We start from the raw sequence: 23,052 nt of genomic DNA on the forward strand, positions 1-23,052 counted from the left end.
TTGTCCCCATTGACATGATTCCCTGTGGCTGTTCTAAACTTCCCGGAGTGCCTCAGATCAGTCTGCATCTTACAACTCTCCACCTCCCCATGTGTTAACTCTGCTTCCCTGTTGCCTAACCCCTAGCAGTCAGGCAAAGTGTGGCTTCAGTGTATTTATCCCTGCAGAAACCTTTGCTGAAGCAAAGGCAGTGAGACTTCCAACCACCACCTTCTGAGTCCCCATAGTACACGCGCAGCATGACGCACTTCATTACACAGTGTGCCTCACCAGACAGAGCTCTTCCAGGGCAGATCCTAAAATGTTTGTACCTCTGTGCCTACTAGCATGAGTAGGGATTTAATATGTGCACACGAATACAAAAATCATTTTAGAGGTAAAAGAGCAACACAGAAGTTATATAGGCTTGAACTGTTGTCTGAATCAAACATCTGTAACACTTTTAAGAGTTGAAAGCCTTAGTAACAAATAATCCAAGTGGCTGCCCACCTTGCGGTCCTCCAGGGCATCATCTGTGGTTGTGGCAGGACAGGAGCTCTCTGGTTCAGACACATACGTCAGCCTGCTCACCCCAGCAGGCGAGCAGGCCAAGGGAGACAACTCCTGCTTACAGGGAGGCTGCTGCTGAGCTGCTGAACCAAAGGACTCTAACGCACACCTGAAAGAGAAGAGGAGCTCACACCTGCAGTTCTCCAGTCCTTCAACTATCTACATAAGCAAAAAACCATTCCTATGAGCCTTTAATCTTGCAAATAACTCTACCTCGAATTCAAGGTTTACACTTAATTATCTAAAACTATAAAAAATATTCCCATTGAATGAAGCCTCTGTTAAGCAACTGTAAAATGTATTGTGGCATTTTCATTAATAAATACCATATAAAGACACACAGCAACGTTAGCTATTCATTCTATAAAAATTTACTAAGTATCTCATACAGAGAAATGGACAGAAGAATTCCAACCCTCAACGAGCAAAGAGGAAAAAAAAAATCACACAGATAAATGCAAAGAAATGGGAACAGTCACACACCACTGTGGGACTATCAAGTGGTACAACTTTCAGTTGAGCAATTAAGCAGTATATATCAAAGGCCTCTTGACTCAAGATATTCTACATCTAGGAATTTATCCTGAGAAAAAAAATTAATGATAAATATAAAGACTTCACAAAAAGGACATGTCATCACATCACTGTGGACAATAAGTGGGAAATCTTAGATCCGATTCCCCAGGAGGAAGTGAGCTACAGAAATTAGAGCACAAACATGCAATACAACACTATGCAGCCATTCAAAAGCTGTTCCAGCCTTGGTTCAGAAAGATGTCCCTGCTATACAACGTGAAATGAAAAGATCAGAAAGCGACCAACAGAGAGTCTCACATCTATCTGCAAACACACCAGGGTCACTTCCTCATTATTCTGTCCATTAGCATCTTTCACAGGGCTGCCAGCCGAGACGCAAGGAGCGGGAAACGGACTGCACCTCTTGAGGGAAAGCGGCACAGTCACAGTGCAAAAGAGCACAGGGGATAGGAAATAAGCGTCAAGCCACCTTTGGAAACAGTCTCCACACCTATGCTCTGCTGGTTACCTTGAATTCAGCCCTTCACTTGACTGGATTCCACCATCTTTCTTCTTTGTACAAAGTTCAGAATACTCAGCTAGGCAATGGACGCACATGGAAAATTCAAATTTGAATTCTGAACTTTTAAAAAATTCCAAATTGGCCAGGTATCATGGCTCATGTCTGTAATCCCAGCACTTTGAGAGGCGGAGGCAGGTGGATCACGAGGTCAGGAGATCGAGACCGTCCTATCTAACATGGTTAAACCCCATCTGTACTAAAAATACAAAAAATTAGCCAGGTGTGGGCTGGGCGCAGTGGCTCACGCCTGTAATCCCAGCACTTTGGGAGGCCAAGGCAAGCAGATCACGAGGTCAGGAGATTGAGACTATCCTGGCTAACATGGTGAAACCCATCTCTACTAAAAATACAAAAAAATTAGCTGGGCTTGGTGGCGGGCGCCTGTAATCCCAGCTTCTCGGGAGGCTGAGGCAGGAGAACGGTATGAACCCAGGAGGTGGAGCTTGCAGTGAGCCGAGATCGCGTTACTGCACTCCAGCCTGGGCGAGACTGTGAGACTCTGTCTCAAAAAAAATAATAACAATAAATAAATAAGTAACTACCCGGGCGTGGTGGCAGGCGCCTGTAGTCCCAGCTACTCAGGAGGATGAGGCAGGAGAATGGCGTGAACCAGGAGGCAGAGCTGGCAGTGAGCCAAGATTGCACCACTGCACTCCAGTCTGGGCACAGAGCAAGACTCTGTCTCATAAAAATAAAAATAAAAATAAAAATAAAAATAAAAGTAAAAAGTCCCAAATCAAGACGGTATTGTCAAAATACCAGTTAGTAAGTTTCTAACCAATGGCAACAAAGTATTACCTACTAAACTGCTTCAGGCCTTCTCTAGCTCCCCCATGACATGCACCTACATGGGTTTCTGTATCCACATGCACACCCGCACAAACGCACGCACACACACACAAACACATACACACAGCATGATATAGCACGGAAAATGTTCTGAGTCACTGGATGATGTGTTGTATTCATTTGACTCCTTTGGTTAACAAGAACAAATGCATTTAGGTGAAATTACCTAAAATAATGAAAAGTGAACTGCAAGAACACATGCAAAATAAAAGGGGAGACATACTGAAAGGGTATACTGTATGATGACAGAGCAAAGTAACAATGAAGAATCAACACAGACATATAGCCTAATACAATTATTAGACTTGAAAAATAAAGAATTTTGGCAAAAACTTGCAAAAACATCAAGTCAATTCAAAGCCAAAAAGAATCAGGCTAGTCTCAGATATCCCTCTAGTCTTCCATAGGGAGAGTAAAGCAATACCGGTAAGAAACATAAGGGAAGAACGTGTAAGCCAAAGATTGTAAACATACTACACCGTATCACAGCCAGATCATCTTCAAATTTGCTTTGGGCTGGATGACTAGTAATACATCTGTTAAAATATGCAGGTCGAGCACAGTTGCTCATGCCTGTAATCCCAGCACTTTGGGAGGCTGAGGCAGGTGGATTACCTGAGGTCAGGAGTTCAAGATCAGCCTGGCCAACATGGTGAAACCCCATCTCTTATTAAAAATATAAAAATTAGCCAGGCAAGGCGGCATGTGCCTGTGGTTCCAGCTACTCGGGAGACCGAGGCAGGAGAATTGCTTGAACCCGGGAGGCAGGGGTTGTAGTGAGCCAAGATTGTACCAATGTACTCCAGCCTGGCCCACAGAGTGAGGCTCCATCTCAAAAAAAAAAAAAAAGGCAATCAACTATTAAATAAGAAGTGACTGTGTATATGAAAGTGTTTCAAACTGAGGCATCCATAAGGAGTCACAGAAAGAACTCAGCTTTCCACTGACATTTAGCACCAGCTGGACCATACCATGTCGCTTCAGATGAACATGAAAAACTTTAACGGCACCTTGGGAAACAGCTAATAGGTATCTTTGAAATCCGATATTTTGAAACAAATCAAAACTATATTTAACATATTTGATAATTTTGCTGGTTAGGCAAATTTTTCCATTTATTACACTCTTTCAATAAACACATAAAAGATCTTTTATAAAGCCACAAAAGACGTTCATAAAATTAAAATTTTATAAACAAAGTTATTCATTTAGATAGCAATATCATTTAGACAGCAAAAGTTAAGATATAAAGTATTCACCAGAAGCATCAAATGAACCACGACAGATCCATTAGGTAGTCTGTAACATTACTAGTTTTCTTTTAAATTCAGAGAATGATTGTTATAATGAGTAAAAGAAAAAGCAGTATACAAAAATTTGCATAGAAAAACAGCCAGAAAGAAATTCACAGCTTACAAGAGTTACCTTTGAGAGATGAATGCATAGATGAGTAATTTTTCTTCTTTACACATTTTTTCCCCAATTTCCTGTACTCAGCACAAATTTTTATTTTTATTTTTTTAAAAAGAAGGTACACACTCACCCTGATGAACTTGTTCCAGAAATTTCGCTGGGAGAAGAATGACTCAGTGGTGATGTGGAAGGTCTGAAGCTCTCCTGCTCATCCTCTGAGCCACGTCCACCATGCTCAGGAGAGAGATTTTTCAAATCTATCAGAAAGGGGTATTTTCCAGTGAGAAGAGAAAATAAACTTTGTAATTTTATGAATGTGACCAACAACTCAGACACTTACCACTATTTTTAGGTGAGACTATGCAATGGTTTTTAAAAGTCACATGCTTCTCACTGTTGCTTATTTCACTGACACACTCATTTTGCCTCTGATTTTCTCTACTATCTCGTATTTCTTCACACTCTTTTAACAGACAAAGGGATGTTATTCTGGAGTTCCTCACTGATGAATAACTATCAGATGGAGTGGAAACTGAGGTAGTTTTTTCATTGTTACCAACCCCTTGTAATTTGTTGTCAATGGAACGTGTCTTCACGTCAACTACTGCACTGCTATTCTCTCTCACATTTGTAACTGAATTTGAAGAGTTTACGGTTCTAGATGACTCTTGACTCTCACTCCCTCCATTTTCAACATAAACAATAGCTGCTGTGTTTTCTTCTGGTTCCCTCACACTTACACTAGTAGCACTTAAGTCCACTGTATGAATGTCTTGAGTAATTTGTTCTTTGGGCAAAGATAAATCCCAAGTATCAGACATACCAGTCCTTGAAAAGTTTTCCAATGCACTTTCATATCTACTAACTTCAGTTTTTTTAAGGTACTTCTCCATATCAAACACATTGGATCCATTACTTTTTTCTAAATCATAAGGTAAGAAATGACACACGTGAGAACAGTCCTTCTGTTTCTCATCTTCCTGAAAAGTCTTGTCTCTGGTTTTATTTGAAAGTGCCTTGATCATAGCAGCAAGTTGGGAAGGATCAGTATTAACTGATGCCTCTGCAATGGCTGACGCAATGGTGCTGATCCTAAGCACAGAATCGCCACTGTCTGGTAGCTTGTCTTTGTATCTTTGGGGTGTGTTGCTCATAAAGAAAGTGTCCTAGAAGTGAGAAAATTAAACATCAGATCAATTTACCCCAGTTTCATGAACATTCATTAGTCCCCCATTATCGTTGGGAGACCCATTTCAAGACCTCCAAGTGGATACCTGAAACCTCAGATAGTACCAGATCCAACTGCCGTAAATCAGAGCATGTTTCTGTTCCTACCTTCCACCCACAAATGTAATGCCTTTTCCATCTTAACTAAGCACTTATCACTCACTGTGGTTGGAACGTCTGAAGTCTGGAGTGCAAAGCATGAATTTCTCTATCCTTCTTTGTAATTTCACATAAAGAAGATCATTCTTACCATAGGTCTCAGCAACTTCAGCATTTTTTTTTCTTTCCTTATTAAGTCGAGAACCTTCACCTTTTCACTTGAAGGAAGCACCTGATAGCTTCTCTTTGGTGTTTCCAAATTGCAGGCAACACTACTCTTGCACTTTGGGGCCATATGAAATAAGAGTGACTTTAACACAAGCACTGCAGTATCACTAGAGTTGATCCGATCACCAAACACTACTAAGTGACTAACAGGCAACAAGTGAATACAGGTGGAGAAGCTGGACCAAAGAAAGACTCACATCCCAGCGGGATGGAGCAAGCTGGTGGGAAGATCTCATCATGCTACTAAGAACGACATATAATTCAAAACTCACGAACTATTTCTGGACTTTTCCACTGAATATTTCTGCACCACAGTTGACCACGGGTAACCAAAACTGCAGAAGGCAAAACTGTGGAAAAGAGGGGGCTACTGTACTAATTTGATCTTTATAACCACGATGTAGGATTTAATGGCAACAAAAAAATTAAGGGCATACCAGTTAAATATCCTAATGAAAAAGACAGCTGCCATCAACTTTAATTATATAGTACCAGGTTATTTATCAAATTGATTACCTTTGTTTTTAAAAAATCATCAGGAATGAAAGACATGGTAAAATTGAATCAGATAATAATTTAAAACCAAAAACTTAAGATATTGAGATTGAAAAGCCACTGAGTCATTGTGACGACAAGTATAATTCTTGGTAATTTCATTCAACTGTTAGAATTATTGATAAGCAAGACATAAATAGGAACCCTGAGTAAAAAAACTGAAATGGGCCCAACAGTTAAGAAACATAAACTATTTAACAACAACAACAACAAAAATAATTGTTAAGACCTCTGCCTCCAGTAATAGCACACTAAGTAAAGCAAACCAACCTCCTGCTAGGAACAATTAGAACTGAATAGCATATGCAAAAACTTATCTTTGAAAGGACTAGCAAACTTAAAAAGCCATGTAAATTTATGGGGCCAAACTCTAAGAGAAGAAAGCAACCCAGAGAGGCAAGCCCCACACTGGGGTGCTGTTCCCTAAGCGTATCTGCTGCTTCAAGGAAAGGCTAAGCAAAGTTGTTCTTGTGGGAATGCAGGTATAAAAAACTGAGTCTGCCAGTCCCCCCACTGGGGGATTAGAAGGTGCATGTGTGTATATGTTTGAGAGAGAAAGATACCACAGTAAAACATCCATGCTTTGGGATGAGACGACAAAGAGATGCACTCCAGCTGTAAAGGTAAATCAGCATCTGACTGGTTCTCATAAGGTTCTCAGAAGCCAAGCAGATGCCCACACCACACTTCCTATACAGCCCACAGAACGATGGGCCAGTTAAATCTCTTTTCTTTATAAATTACCCAGTCTCAGGTATTTCTTGATAGCAATGCAAGTAACAGCCTAATACAGACTGCCAGACTGGTTGAAAAACAAAATCCAACAGTATGTCCCTATAACATCTGAAATACAAGGACACAGAAAGATTAAAAGTAAAATAATGGCAAAAAATATAACATGCTAACACTAACCAAAGAAAGCTGGTATTGACATTGTTAATCTCAGACTAGATTTAGGAAACAAGCATTACTACACACTGAGGGAGACATGCTCAATAAAGGATTTGATTTGTCAGCAACAACAATTTTTATGCACCAAAACAATTTTATGAAGAATTTAATGCAACAAATTTTATGCGCAATTTGTATGCACCTAAAAATACAGTTTCAAATGTTTAAAGCAAATGTTGATATACCTCTAATGATTAATAAACAAACCCACAATCATGGTGGGAGATTTTAAAAGAATAGCACAGTAATTTTAAGAATGCAGGCAGCTTGAGCATCCCGATTTAAATCAATCTCACCTAAGTGAGACAGACATTAAGTCACATAACAGACATTCCCTACAAGCATACAGAAAATACTTCCAAAAATTGAACAAATGCTGAGCTGTATATCAAACTTAAACAAATTTCAAAGGTCTAAAACTAAACATTCTCTGACTACAGTACATTTGGCCTAAAATCAATTATTTCAAAAATTAGAAAATCTACACACATCCGATGCACTTACACCACTGAAAAAGCAGGAAGGCAAAAAAATAAGCACACTAGGCATCCATCTCAAAAAGTTAGAACAACAACACATTAAATCCATAGAAAGCAGAAGGAAATAAATGCAGACCAGAAAATATGAAATAGAAAGACAAACAAAATTGAGAATAAATAAAATTGACAAATTAACAAAACTGAAAGTATCTGGTAAGACTAAGAAAAAGAGAGGCAAAACAGTCAATTATAGAAATAACAAAAGAGACATAGTTTAACAACCTAAAATATTAATCACAAGAGGATATTATGGTCAGCATGATAGTAAAATAAATTTTCAAGTGTAGAGGAAGATTATAATCTCTAGAAAACTACAATTTACTAAAACTGACATAAAAAAATTAAAACATCAGAATAGTACTACAACTATTAAAGAAAATTGAATCTGCAATTAAAGGCATTAGATAAAGAATATACCAGACTCGGCTGGGCATGGTGGCTCACGCCTGTAATCCCAGCACTTTGGGAGGCCAAGGTGGGTGGATCACGAGTTCAGCAGATGGAGACAATCCTGGCTAACACGGTGAAACTCCGTCCTACTAAAAATACAAAAAATTAGCCGGGCGTGGTGGTGGGTGCCCGTAGTCCCAGCTACTCAGGAGGCTGAGGCAGGAGAATGGCATGAACCTGGGAGGCGGAGCTTGCAGTGAGTCGAGATCGCACCACTGCACTCCAGCCTGGGCGACACAGCAAGACTCCATCTCAAAAAATAAAAAAAAAAAGATAAAAATACATAAAAAAGAATATACCAGACTCAAGTGATTTCACTAATGTATTCTACCAAAATCTTTTAAAAAGCACCAACCTTACAAAAACTCTTCCTGAAAACAGAAAAAATGAGACCAGTAAAACCTTGATACCAAAACCAGACAAGAACATTATATGAAAAGTCATTCATCTCACTCACAAAAATGCAAAATTCTAAGCAAACTATTAGCACACCCAATCCAATGATATATCAAAAGATAACACATTACAACCCTAGTGAGGTTTATTCCAAGTATAAAAGAATAGTTTAATATTCAAAAACCATTCGATAAAATTTATCACATCAACAAAACAGAGCAAGCTCAAGTTCTTCTTAACAGATCCAGAAAAGCATCTGACACCAAAACAGAACAAAAAACTAGTGAACAAAGATTAGAAGACCACTTTGTTGATCCAGTAATTTAAAACAAAACAAAACAAAAACCTTACAGCATGCATCAAATTTAAAGATGAAATACCAAAAAAAGAGTTCCCACTGAATCAGGGACACCCAACATCACGACATCAACACTGTTCTGAGGTCCATCCAGCCAAGCAAGGCAAGACAAAGAAACAAAGGTATAAAAATTAAAAATGAAGAAATAAAACTTCTATTCTCAGATGAAAAACTATGTATGTAGGAAATCCAAGGAGTTGATAATTAGAGTTAATAAGTAAATGTGCTGGATATAAGGTGAGTATATTTAAAAAACAAATACAATTGTGTATTTGTTTAGCCAAAACAAACAGAAAATAAAGTTAAGAAACATAATACTAAAATAATATTTCATTTGATAGCACAACAGGGTCAAAATAATTGTACATTTAAAAATAACTGAGAGTATATAATTGTATTGCTCATAACACAGAGGATAAATGCTCGAGGGGATGGATAACCCACTTACCACGATGTGATTATTATGCATTGCATGCCTGTACCAAAACATCTCGTGTGCCCCATAAATATATACATCTACTATGTACCTACAAAAATTAAAAGTAAAAGTTTCAACAACTTGGGAAAAAATCTAACAAGATGACGTGAAAAAATCTGCACAAAACTCACAAAATACAAAGGGAAATTAAAACATATAAATGAAGTAATATGTAAGTTTCATGGATTAGAAAACTCATTATTATAAAGATGTCAATTTTACTGTTCCATAAATTAAATTTAATCCCCAAAAAAGTCCAACACGGTTGTTGGTCGTTAGTGGTTGGTGTGTAGAAGCTGACCACGTGACTGTAAAGCACACATGGAAATGTAAAGGGCCAAGAATAGCCAAGATACTTTTAAAGAAAAATAGGAGAGTATTTACCCTTCCAGATATCAAGACTTATTATAATAAAGTTACAATATTCAAGTGTCATCTTGACACAAGACAAACAGACCAAAGAAGCACAACAGAGACTCTAGAAATATACCGACAATGTCATAGAATTTGATTTATGACAAAGTTAACACGTAAGAGAAATAATGAAAGCATGAACTAATCAACAAATAAAAATACCACTAAAAACGTGAAAAGGGAAGCCACAGACTGGGAGAAGACACATGGAACACTCATAACTGACAAAAGGCTCCTATCCAATGTAAAGAACACCTATAAATCAAATAAACTGTCCATTGGAAAAATGGGCAACACACTTGGACAGGAACTTCACAAAATAAGCCTCCAAATGACCAGCAAACATGAGCAAGAACCAGCTTTCTTAGTAATCAGAGAAATGCACATGAAGACAAGAAGGCCCCACTGTGCACCCACCAGAATAACGAGTAAAGCCAGGTGCTGGCGAGGATGTGCAGTGACAGGAAGCACACACTCTTGAACAAATCTATATGGTACAACCACTCTGGAAAACTGTCAAAACCACTGAAGTGAAGTTACGCAAACCCTACAACATACACATACAACTCACATGAATGTGTGCACACTTCCCAGGTACTAGGCTGTTCATGGAGCATTGTTTTATAATTGTCCAGCAGTGGAAATATCCCAAATGTTCACAAATGGATATAAAAGCAACAGAATATTCATATAACAGAATACCATACAGTAATAAAAATAAGTTTCTATTATACTCATCTAAACAAATGTAAGGTGAGGTGAAAAAAGTCAAAGAAAAGGAACACATGCCACATGGTTTCTTTTATGTGAAGTTCAGAATCAGATAAAATTAATACAGGGTTAAAGGTCAGGTAACTGGAGGCGGCAAAAAAACTTGTTTCTGGGCTGTTGGCAATGTTCTTTCTTGATCTGACGTGTACACAAGTGTATGCCTTGTGATCATTCATTCACTGACTACAAATCTGTTTTATAAACTCATCTGTGTGTATATCACAACAAAAACTTCAAAATAAAAATTTAAAGGACACTTGCAAGAAATTTGAAGCCAGGAAAGAAAACATGCTAAACTGCATATATTTTTCACAGGTGATCTCGTCTTGATCCTATATAAGAACTACAACAAGACAATCTTAGATTTCCTTACGAAAGGCTTAAGCTACCTCTGTTTTGCCTTTATCAGCCATTAACGTCACATCATTTTCATCCACTTGTGAAGTACTCTCCACTGCTTCAACCTGAAGTGTAATTGATCCTTCACTTAGCTGTGCCTGGGACTGTTCATTTAAATCTCCTGCAGGAAATATATAATATTCAACTTACAAGTATACACTATTTGGCAAACACAGTCTGTGGAATAAGGATCAGGCAAAATGACTAATTACCAAGGAAGATGTCTTTGTACCCCAAATGTCAGCTGCCTTCACTAAAACGGTTTAAATGTATAGTCACTTGGACAGAGAACAACACCACAGTTAATTTGGCTCAATGCTGCAGAGTCCAAACTTTGAAGGAGGATTGTTGATTTTAATATTTCCCTTGCAAATGCACATATAAACTCATTTAATATTTTTCAGCTTTAAACATTTCACGAACATACAATAAGTTGAATTTAAAACTGAGCACTACTTGGTCGGGTGCAATTGCTCAAGCCTGTGATCCCGGCACTTTGGGAGTCTGAGGTGGGCAGATCACTTGAGGAGTTTGAGACCAGCCTGGCCACCATGGTGAAACCCTGTCTCTACCAAGAATACAAAAAATTATCTGGGCGTGGTGGCGTGAGCCTGTGATCCCAGCTACTCGGGAGGCTGAGGTGGGAGAATCGCTTGACCCAGGAGGTGGAGATTGCAGTGAGCCAAGATCACACCACTGCGTGACAGAGAAAGACTCTGTCTCCAAAAAAAGAAGACAGACTGTCTCAAAAAAAAAGAGAAGAAAAGAAAGAAAGAAAGAAGTGAGTGCATCTTTAGAGAAATGGAAAATGAGCTGACTTTGTATACACGGACCCCGCATCCCAACTTCCCTACTGGAATACAGGCTCTTTAAGGAATGGAGCTTATCTTATTCAAGTTTATGTGATATGTAGCACAAGACATTGTACTAACAAAAAGTAGCTGCTTGATAATTCTAAGTTGACCAAGAACATCTGATTAAAAACATTATAGATATTCATCATAAAAATTTATCATAGATTATCACAGTCTAAATCTCAAAACATCTCTTTAAAAGTCAACCTAAATAATAAATATATCTACAATTAACTAACTCAATAATTCAACAGCCAACATTAGCCCATTTGAAATTATTTTATTTACTGTGGTTTTTACAAATTTAGGTAGATTTTGGCTGACTTGTTTCCACTTTAGATTTAAAAGGATATATGAGGTTACATATGAATCAAATCTATAACTAACACTGAGAAACTACAAAGTGTTATATACATTTTCACTCATAAAGAACATGGTCACACATTTAACCCCTAAGTTACACATTTAAGGAAAAAAAAGATTCCTAAAAGCCCCTTCTTTGAATCCTTTACCTGAATATAGATCATGGTTAAGATGAGCCATTTCTTTTTCCAAATCACCTCTCGAGACATCGGATTTTCTTATTAAGGCAATAGGTTCTGTCTTCTCTGGTGATCTAATAAAATAGCCAAATGACGGCTACAAAATAATTAAATGTAAATTATTTCTTTGATTTTCAACAGCTTTGAGAAATTCCAGACTACTTTATCTAATAGTGGTAACACAGCTAAATGACATCAAAAAACTGTTCTTCCCACTTAACCTCAAATTACTAGAGATGACCTTCAAAGGTCCAGGTAGAACCTTTCATTTCCTTAATACTAGCTACCTTTTAATCATTAGAACTCATATTGTCAAATAAATTGCCCTTACTAAGAAATTCAAATTAAAACAACACAGAAATGAGGCCGAGCACAGTGGCTCACACCTGTAATCCTAGCACTTTGGGAGGCCAGGAGTTCAAGACCAGCCTGGCCAACTTGGCAAAACTTGATCTCTATTAAAACTATAAAGACTGGCCAGGGATGGTGGTGCGCGCCTGTAGTCCCAGGTACTCAGGGGGCGGAGGCACCAGAGGTTGTGGTGAGCTGAGATCAAGCCACTGCACTCTAGCCTGGGCAACAGAGTAGACTCTGTCTCAAAAAAACAACACAGAAATGATACTTTATTCCTCCGATAATTATTACTGAACACCTATTATGTGTTAGGCACTGTTTAATCATCAGTGACACATTAATGGAAAAAAGATAAAAACTCCTGCTTCCTGGAAATTACAACAAATGTACTTTCTTTTATAGAATAAACACACCCTTGAAAAATGTGTGTTAGGATTAGGGACGCTCCTACCAACTTGCATGAAAGTTTCTGGAAGGTTTGCATTCAAGGAGCTTGCTGAAGAGCAGGCAGTTTCCACTCGACCTTTTTATACAGCAGTCACCCGACAGAACTAAAATGTGACCTCAGTAAATGCACTCAATTTTTTACTGGTCTCCACTTGGGAATTTCTTCCCTTGATTCAGTAACTTGAATGCAAATAAAACTTCATTACTTATACCAAAACAAAAATTCCAAATAACAGACCAACTGTTTTTCATGATCCAGTGCTCTGTCCGTCTTACCTTTCCTTACTATAATTCCATTAATAAGGAATTCAGTTACTCTTCAACTTCTGTCATAATCTCAAAGTCACAATCAATCCAAGCAGAAAAATCTACCTTTCTAAAGTATTTATTTTCATTTTTCAATTCACTGCACTGAGCAAGACCACAGTTCAATTTCAAAGTTCTATGAATCAGCTGTGACTTCTAACACTACGTCTATTATTTCAAAATCATACTCTTAATGAAATCCAGTTTTGATAAACACTCCCTCCAATAACCCTAATTCCCTCTGTGGAATTTATCAACAAATTCTTTGACTCTACAGAATAAATCTTGAATTATTGCCCTTTTCTCTGCTTCTACTAGGTCATCCTTGTCCCCAGCCTTCATCACGTCTCTCCCATTTCCTAAGCATTTGCCTGCTTCTTTCCCTCTTCTGTCTTTTGCTGACTCTCACTACCTGGGCACCTGACATATGGCGGCAGCCTGCTGCACTTGGAGATGGGCCAGCACCACAACGAAGTTGTCCTGGGCCTCTAAGCACTTCCCCCTAGTTCATCTGAGATAAAACCCCCTCCTACTAGGAGCCCTCATGATCTGGCCCTTGGAATCATCTGCCATTCTCCCTTCATACCCTCCCACCCTGCTCCTCAGAGCAGCTCTGCCTGCCTGCTTTCCATTCCTCCAATATGCCACCCTGGTTCCTGCCTCCAGGCCTGCACAAAGACAAAGGCCAGGTCACTAATGGAGGGAGAAGTCTTAATTCTTCTTACAAAAAAAACACTTTTTTTTTAAGATGGAGTCTCACTCTGTTGCCCAGGCTGGAGTGCAGTGGTGTGATCTCGACTCACTGCAACTCTCCACCTCCCGGGTTCAAGCGATTCTCCTACCTCAGCCTCCCGAGTAGCTGGGATTACAGCCACGCACCACCACATCCGGCTAATTTTTTATATTTTTGGTAGAGACGGGTTTCACCATGTTGGCCAGGTTGGTCTTAAACTCCTGACCTCAAGTGATCCACCCACCTCAGCTTCCCAAAGTGCTGGGATTACAGTCGTGAGCCAGTGTACCCGGCCTGCTGCCTCCTTTTCATCACTAAGATGCCAACTCAATGTCCTCCCCCAAACGTCAACCTGACCAGCACAGCTAAAGTAACTCCCTCTCCTCACTCATGCTTTATAGGACTTATCACTACCTGAATAACTTGTGTCTTTTTAATTGTACATGCATTACATTTAATTACATCAAAACACTTCTATATTTCAAAACATCTCTTTAGACAATAGTTTTTAAAAATCAATTTTAGAATTCTTCACACCAACCAACAATAACAATAGCAATGAACAACTATTAAATACTTACCACACATTGGCTTAGCGCTAAATGCTTTACATGAACCATCACATTTAAATCTTACAAAGCCCGATAAAACTGTGCTATTAAGAAATGGGAAATTAAGGCACAGAGGAGTTAAACTGTTCAATGTCCTACAACTAGCTAAAAGACAGAGCTAGAACTGCAGTAAAGGGCTGACTGACGATGAAACCTAAGTTTTTTCCCACTCTTCTGTCCCATCCTGTTCTATCTCCATTTTAAAGTCACTCTGCCATCATAATACTCAAAATCTGAAATCTGGTGACTGTGAGTACTCCCAGCAGATTCCATACTTACTCTTTTCACATTGTTACCACCACCAAGGCAACCAAGCGCTTCAGATCTTTGAGCAAAGAACTCTCCTAAAGATAGACGTAAATAACTGGCATCATCTTTATCCAAATCTGATGTGCTATGTGATTTCCTCAACAGACTGTGATTAATTGTAGCTCCCCAGGACATATCGCCCAGTGCGACCGAAGCATTACGAGCATCTATGTTTTCTTCCTAGGGAGAAAGTTATTGTTTCGTTTCTTTCCCCCAGCAAGTCACTTTTCTGTTGTCCTAATATACAAAAACTAAAAAAGGCTTACCAAGAAAATTTAAAAAGTAATTTTTTAAAAACTAGACAAAAAAAAAATTGGACAAACTGAAGCATAATCAGCTACCACAGCTAATGAAGTCCAGTAGAGGAAAATGAGTATTTCTGAACACTTGAGTTATAATACACACGATCTTGAGTTGCTCATGACAGCACTTTCCTGTAATCCCAGCTACCTGGGAGGCCAAGATGGGAGACTGGTGTGAGCCCAGGAGTTCAAGACCAGCCTGAGCAACATGACGAGACCCCATCTGAAAAATAATAAGAATGTTATCTTCATCTATTGCTTCATCAAACACTGTCATAAATTTTGAATCTTCAAAATAAGACTGAAGTAGGATTGTCATAAATAAGAATCTTCATAAAAAACAAACAGGATGTAGGACTGCCTCACTTTAAAACGTATTTTTAAAACTATAGAAATACAGCCCGGCACAGTGGCTCACACCTGTAATCCTAGCACTTTGGGAGGCCAAGATGGAAGGATTGCTTGAACCCAGGAGTTCGAGACCCGTCTAGGCAACGTAGCAAGACTCCATTGCTACGAAAAATAAAAAATAAAAAAACAGCTAGGTGTGGTAGTACATGCCTGCAATCCCAGCTACACAGGAGGCTGATGCAGGAGGATCACTTGAGCCCAAAAGCTTGAGGCTGCAGTGAACTGTGATCACCACTGCACTCCAGCCTGGGTGACACAGCAAGCCTTTGTCTCAAAAAATAAACATAAACTATGGAAATATCCATTAATGCCATTAAAGCAATTTTAAGTGAATTAAAGATATATTTCAGCATGTCAATGATCTTCAATTAATAATTTAGAGTATGAGGGAAAAAGCAGAAGTTGTCTAGCCCTAAGAAAAATATGAAATTCTATACTAACTGTATATTCAGAAAGAAATGAACATTTTGCCTACACTTACATTAATACAGGAAAAATTTTAAATTTTGGATAAAACAAATAATTACAAACCTGTATAAATTGATGCTCTTTATTAAATTCTTCTTCATCTTGTGCAATCAAATCAAATGCTTCAGCTTAAAAAGAATACGTTTATATAAATAAATTACACTAATACCTAAACAAACACTAGCATACAGACACAAGTTAGGAAAATGAAATACTAAGGAAATAAAGTTGTAACAAGTATGTAAAAGCTTGCACTCATGATTGATGCATCTGTATTAAATGCTGAAGTCTACGGTTGTCAAACTTTTGCTAAAGAACACCTTGCTGCAGTTGATTGTGTCACTAACTTACCCCAATTTACTCACGGGCTTTACAATGAAAGCTTTTTCTTTCTAAAATTAATTTTTGCTTTGGAGAGTTAGGCACTCTTGCATTGAGGCACTCGTCCATGAATGCTGGTGGAATTTCATCGGGAGTCATCAGACTGATAAGCCCTCTATAAGCTCGTCATGAAGATGGCTGCAAGGGTGCCCCAGGACCCGCCTGCCACCCATCCCAGGAAACCCCGGTCTGGACAAAGACTAGGAGTCCCCTAATGTCTGCCCTCAAGGTTCCTGCCGAGTACCTCAGTTCCCCCTGGGAAAGGAACACCAGCCTAAGCACACTCAACCCCAGGCCGAAGACCATCACTGAAATGCCTCAGAGGGATGGGACAAATGGGCAAAGAGGGCCAGGGCCAGAAACACAACTGGGAGTGGTGGATTCGTAGCAAACTAGGAGGCCCAAGACCCTGCTTGAGGCATCAGAATTGCCAAGAACTTGAAATGTGTTGGTGAAATGTCTGCCAGCCAGATGCTAGACTGCCTGGCTGCAGCACTCTGGGCCTCTGCCTGGCAATGCAGGGTTGGAGCAGAAAGGAGAAAAGTGAATGGTGACCCAGAGGGCACAGTCCACTCATGGCCCAAACATGATGGAGGCTCCCCACTATCATGTGTCCATGAGGGACCAATCAGATCCACACTGCTCCTTTGGGAACCTAGACTGTATCCCACATTCACAAACTAAGACAAAAGAAAAGCAGACACAGGATATTTCCGTTCAGGAAAAGCACCAAAGACTGCTGAGGCTTCCTGCCTGTCAGAACAGTGCTAGTTCTTCACCTTGTTAAGTGACCATTTCTTATCACACACACACAAAAAAAACTTTTTTTTTTTTTTTTTTTTTTTGAGTCAAGGTCTGGCTCTGTTTCACAGGCTGGGGTGCAGTGGCACAATCTTGGCTCACTGCAACCTCTACCTCCTGAGCTCAAGCGATCCTCCCACCTCAGCTTCCCCAATAGCTGGGCCTATAAGCATGTGCCACCACCCTCAGCTAATTTTTGTATTTTTTGGTAGAGATGGGGTTTTGCCATGTTTCCCTGCCTGGTCTCAAACTCCTGGGCTCAAGCAATTCACCCACCTTGGCTTCTCAAAGGGCTAGGATTACAGGCATAAGCCAAAATGCCCAGCCTAAAAACAACACATTCTTAACCTACAGCATAGAACCTAGGAATGAGCATCAGGAGAACCATGAGGCCCTCAAAATACATGCAAAATCATACATTCCATAAAATATATTTCTATGAAGATTCACTGTGGAATCTATGACGCAAGCTAAGTTAAAAACCACTGCCCTAAAAGATGAAAGGACCAACCAACCAAATCTGACAGCCAAGAGAAGGGAATTAGGAAACTCAGCCCCGAAGAGGGTAATATGGTTTGGCTGTGTCTCCACCCAAATCTCAACCTGAATTGATCTCCCAGAATTCTCACATGTTGTGGGAGGGACCCAGGCAGAGGTAACTGAAACACGGGGGCCGGTCTTTCCCATGCTATTCTCATGATAGTGAATAAGTCTCACGAGATCTGATGGGTTTATCAGGGGTTTCCACTTTTGCTTCTTCCTCATTTTTTCTCTTGCCACCGACACATAAGAAGTGCCTTTTGCCTCCCACCATGATTCTGAGCCACGTGGAACTACAAGTCCAAGTCAACCTCTTTTTGTTCCCAGGTTCGGCTATGTCTGTATCAGCAGCATAAAAACGAACTAATACGGAAGGTAAAACCCAAAAGAAACTTAATGTACTTTGAGGAGTTAAGTATCACCTGGTTTTTAAATAATTAACCGAGCAGCTCAAAACAGTATTTATTCTAATCCCTGAACTGTAAGGGATTCTTCGAAGAAACATCTATATTAACACTATGTTGTCTACTCATCAGAAATCAGTCACAGCCAGTAAGAAAGCAGAACTTCGTATTTTACGAGAATCTATGCCAATTCTTTGGCACACCTAAAACAACAAGCCTCTTGTGCTGAATGCTTCCGACACCAAACGTGGAAGCAGCCCATTTGTGTCCCCCACTGCTGAACTCTCAGGTCACAAGCAGCAGCAACGGAGCACCTGGAATGGACGGAGCTGAGCTATCAGCAAGGAGGAAGGCAGGCACGGGGAAGAAGAGGCGGTAGGCTCTCTTTTTTTTTTTTGAGACGGAGTTTTGCTCTGTCACCCAGGCTGGAGTGCAGCGGTGCGATCTCGGCTCACCGCAAGCTCCGCCTCCCGGGTTCATGCCATTCTGCCTCAGCCCACCGCTGCCCCCCCACCGACCCCCGAGTAGCTGGGACTACAGGCGCCCGCCACCACGCCAGGCTAATGTTTTGTATTTTTTTTTTTTTTTAGTAGAGACGGGGTTTCACCGTGGGTTAGTCAGGATGGTCTTGATCTCCTGACCTCATGATCCACCCACCTAAGCCTCCCAAAGTGCTGGGATTACAGGCATGAGCCACTGCGCCCAGCCGAGGCAGGATCAAGTTTGTAAGTAGGCAAATTTTCATTTAAAATGACTTGGACATTATAAGATTACACCTTTTTCCAACCTTCCTCTTCTGAGTATCTCCTTCTATTACATTGTTAAAGTTCCTTTCTCCTTTTCAGTACAAAGGCTCCCATTTCATTAATGCTACCTCCACCCCTATTTCCCTGGATCTAGTCCATCCCTCCCAGCACCCATCAGCTTTTTCTGTCCACCAACCTTTTTAATAACTTTCCATCTCCCTGTCTCCCTTTCCTCCCCACCCACGCTAGTCATCCTTTCCAACCAGACTAGCACTCATTCCCTAAGCACAAGGTTGGTTTCATTCAATCTTTCCAATACCATTTTTTATTTTTTAATAGTAATACATCTAATAATTCAAATTTAAAAGGTGTATGTATGATACCACAATAAAGAGCTTTTCAAAGTTAACCAAAGACTTACAAGGGTATACACTGAAAACTATCTCCCCATCCCTGACCCTCGTTTCCCACGCCCTTAGATGCAACCAATAGCTAAAATATTTCTGAAATGTCTATCTGAATTTTTGATTTTTGAGTTCAAGTAGCTAGAGATTCCTGTAGTCAGTATCTTGCTTTATCTTTCCATTGTATGTCTTCACAAATGTCTGTATGTACATCCTCCCCTCTCCTACCTTTCTACACAAATGTTACAATACTTTATGTGCTTGGAGGTGGATTTTACATAATTTATTTTGGTGATCATTCCATTTCAGTAAGCAAAGAGCTCCTTTACCATTCTGTATGGCCACAGGGTGCTTCCTTGTATGGCTGCACCTTAATTTATACCCTATTTTGTCCATTTACACTGCTTCCAACCTTATTATTACAGACAATGCTGCAAGTAATGAGCTTGCACATACATCATGTACCATTTGTACAAGTGTATCTGAAGAATAAATTCCCAGAAGCAGAACTACTCGGTTACAGGATGGTACACGTGTAACTTTGCTAGATGCTGCAATGTCATCATACCCAGAGGCTGTGCCAAGAATGGACTAGCACACCTGTGTCGCTCACATCTTTGCTAAGACAGTTTTATTACCAAACTTTTGGATCACTACCAAGGAAGTAACTGAAAAATACTATGACTGGGTGGATTTACACTGCATTTCTTTCCATGAGTAAAAATGAACATTTTTTGTTGTACATTTAACAACCATTTTTCTTTTTCTATAAATTGTTTCCAATTTTGAGGTAGTTGGTCTTTTTCTTATTGTTTATTAGAACTGTTTATATATTAGGAGAATGGGCTCTAAACCTATAATATGAATTACAAATTTTTTATTCTCAATTTGCTAATTTTTAAAAACTTTTTACGATAGAGAGGTGAAGTGTACAGCTCAAGGAATTTTCACAATCTGAACACATCTGCATAGCCAACAGCACAGATTAAGAAGCATAACACTGTCAGTGCTCAAATCACCCAAGCCAGCTTCCCATGCTACCTCCCCATCCACACGTAACCACTGCCCTGCAGCTGGCTCTGTAGGACTGCAGTGCCGAGCTGTACACAAATAGAACTACAGAGTCTGCGTTCTCAGTCAGCTTCACGTCATTCCACGTTACTGAAATTCATCCAATGCTGTTGCATGTAGCTTCACATCTCATTCCCACTGCAACCTAATATTCCAGGGTATGAATAAACATAATCCATTCTACGGCTGGGGGAGGGGAGGGTGGTTCCGCAGCGACTTGGAAACTTCCACTGCTAATGCGAATTTGAGAATTAGGGGCTGATACAAATAGTGCTGCTATAAACATTCTAGTATGTCTTTTGGTGAATATGTACACCCTATTCTGCTGTGTATGTACTCAGGTATAGAATTATCAGGTCATAAAGTATGAAGTTCATCAAGTTCACCTTTACAAGACACTGCCAAACAGGTTTCCAAAATGGCTGTACCAATTTACACTCCCACCAGCAACACATGAGAATTCCACGATCTTTTAAGTGATAAATATCCACCATTCAGTCTGCATCATCATTTTTAGATCAAGATATCATTAAGTCCTAACTGCAACTCAGCTTCACACTTCTGACCCCTATTTCCACTAATGACTACTTCTGCCTCAAACCACAATCACCCAAAATCTACACATTCTTCTGACTCCCCGCCTCAGGTAACGGTATCGCCATTGCCCCAGCTAACTCAGACCACAGACCCTCCTCTCTTCCTGCCTCTCTACCATCCCCTGAGATCCAGCCATCAAATCCTAACCATTTTACTTCTGCGTCTTTCATTAGCTACTCTTTTCATTTTCACTGGGACACCTAGATTTCGACAACATCCTAAGAACTCCCCCAAATGACCCTGACTGCCAAAAGAAGACTCACCTAGCAAGTTCCACAAGCAACGAGTCCTGATGCTTTCCAGAGAAGCCTCAATCCTGGGCATGGTCGTCAAAACTCAATCCACTCCTGGCCCACTGACCTCTCCAGCTTCACCTCCTAGCCTCTGGCCACCCTCCCTTTATCCTGCCATACAGGCTGGCCACACTGGACCATGCACCTTCTCAAACATGCCCACACTTCACCAACTCATTCCCTTCCAAACTGGGCTTTCTCTCCATTTGAAATTTCTCATGCCCCCAAAGGATTACCTGTGAAAACTCTACCTCAAAAGTGGCTTCCTATTCTTTTGCTACCTACTCACGCAACGTTTGTTTCTTCTCTGAATTCCATTGCTTTTGGTTTGAGTTTCTCACGATGCCGATGACTGTGTACTGCATTGCTGTCTCATCATTCTGGGCTGATAAGCAGTTAAGGACTGGCATACTACCTCATTTATTGCTGTAATTCCACATCAGGAGACTTTTTGAAAGAAGCTTAGTACAAGCAGTAAGTGGGAAAATTTCTTCCTCTGGCGCAAGCCTATGAACAATAAGGCCAGGCTTGACAGGCCCATGAGCAGTGCGGCTCCTTCCAGTTACAGCAGAGCTCAGCCCTGAGGGCTGCGGCACAATATCTTCACAGGCTGCGGCTCCAAATCCCGTGACCTGGCCTCGTGCAGACCTAAACCACTTTCTATATTCACTGTCAGGGATGATGCTGATCAACAACCTAACTGCTTCTGTTAACGCTTTTATCCCTTGAGATTTCATTATCTTTTTGGTTACTTTTCTTCCATCATTTCTACCACACTTTCTACCTTTCATGGACTGGTTTTTGTAACTGCTGATTTATCAGGACATTTCCTTTGCTCGGGTCAGAAATTTTAAAGGGACAGGCAAAACCTGAAGTCCCTTCCAGCCCTGCAATACTAAGGTGTCTACACAGCAGTATACAAATGCTATTCTCACTCATTGGCTTTGCTTAAGGAAATGGCTCGGCTCATCCTACAATGATTAAGACTGGCTAAAACCTGAGGTCCTATAAAAACAAGTGAAGCGCTTCCAGAATACAGTGATAGTCCAGAAGGGATCTGATGTGACTGACCAACATACAGAGAGTGATCTTAGAAAGATCAGAAACAGTGAAAATGTTATAATACACGTTTATCCATATACTTACAACCAGATCTGAAGTCTTCATTCATCTCATCACTTAGAGACATATTTAAATTTTGTTTGCTATTAAAAGATGTGTAATAGGCAAGGTCTGTGACCCACCTACCCTCTTCATTTTGATAGACCACACTCTGTGGGAGATCTGTTTCTAAAAAATAAAATTCCCAAAATATCAAATGACACATGTAACAACTAAAATGATAAAACATTCTCAATTTTTTTTTAATTTAGATGACTACCTTAGTTACCAACAGTACTGAAGTCTGCCAAAGCTAGTTAGAAAAAGGAAAAACCACTTCCCCAAAAGAAAAGTATCTCTTTGACGGAAGGCAAGCCAGCCTTACTCACAAAAAATCTATAATGGAGAATGAGGAATAAAGGAAAAGAATGTGAGACTTAGCTAGAAAGGTATGTTTTCACCAGATCTCTGAGAAAAGATACCGCTTCTGAGCAATCCTCCCTGTACTAGTAGACTTAAAATTTTGTTTAAACTATAAAACAATAAAATATTTCAATAGGAAAGACTGGCACATTTCACATGAAAATATATCCTATTAAGAT

General features: G+C 39.9%; 1 protein-coding gene across 1 annotated transcript in view; it reads right to left on the reverse strand.

Annotated features, from left to right (window-relative positions):
• The window catches only part of CEP192 (centrosomal protein 192), a 140,625-nt gene that overhangs the window by 72,236 nt on the left and 45,337 nt on the right, over positions 1-23,052 (reverse strand). The window contains exons 11-18 of the mRNA XM_025365559.1: positions 22,496-22,639; positions 16,176-16,240; positions 14,902-15,111; positions 12,142-12,268; positions 10,766-10,896; positions 4,251-5,076; positions 4,041-4,167; positions 490-658 (exon numbers count right to left, since the gene is read on the reverse strand). Coding sequence (XP_025221344.1) covers positions 490-658; positions 4,041-4,167; positions 4,251-5,076; positions 10,766-10,896; positions 12,142-12,268; positions 14,902-15,111; positions 16,176-16,240; positions 22,496-22,639 — 1,799 coding nt within the window. The remainder of the gene's footprint in view (positions 1-489; positions 659-4,040; positions 4,168-4,250; positions 5,077-10,765; positions 10,897-12,141; positions 12,269-14,901; positions 15,112-16,175; positions 16,241-22,495; positions 22,640-23,052) is intronic.

The sequence above is a fragment of the Theropithecus gelada genome, chromosome 18 (assembly GCF_003255815.1).
Source record: "Theropithecus gelada isolate Dixy chromosome 18, Tgel_1.0, whole genome shotgun sequence".
NCBI lineage: Eukaryota > Metazoa > Chordata > Mammalia > Primates > Cercopithecidae > Theropithecus > Theropithecus gelada.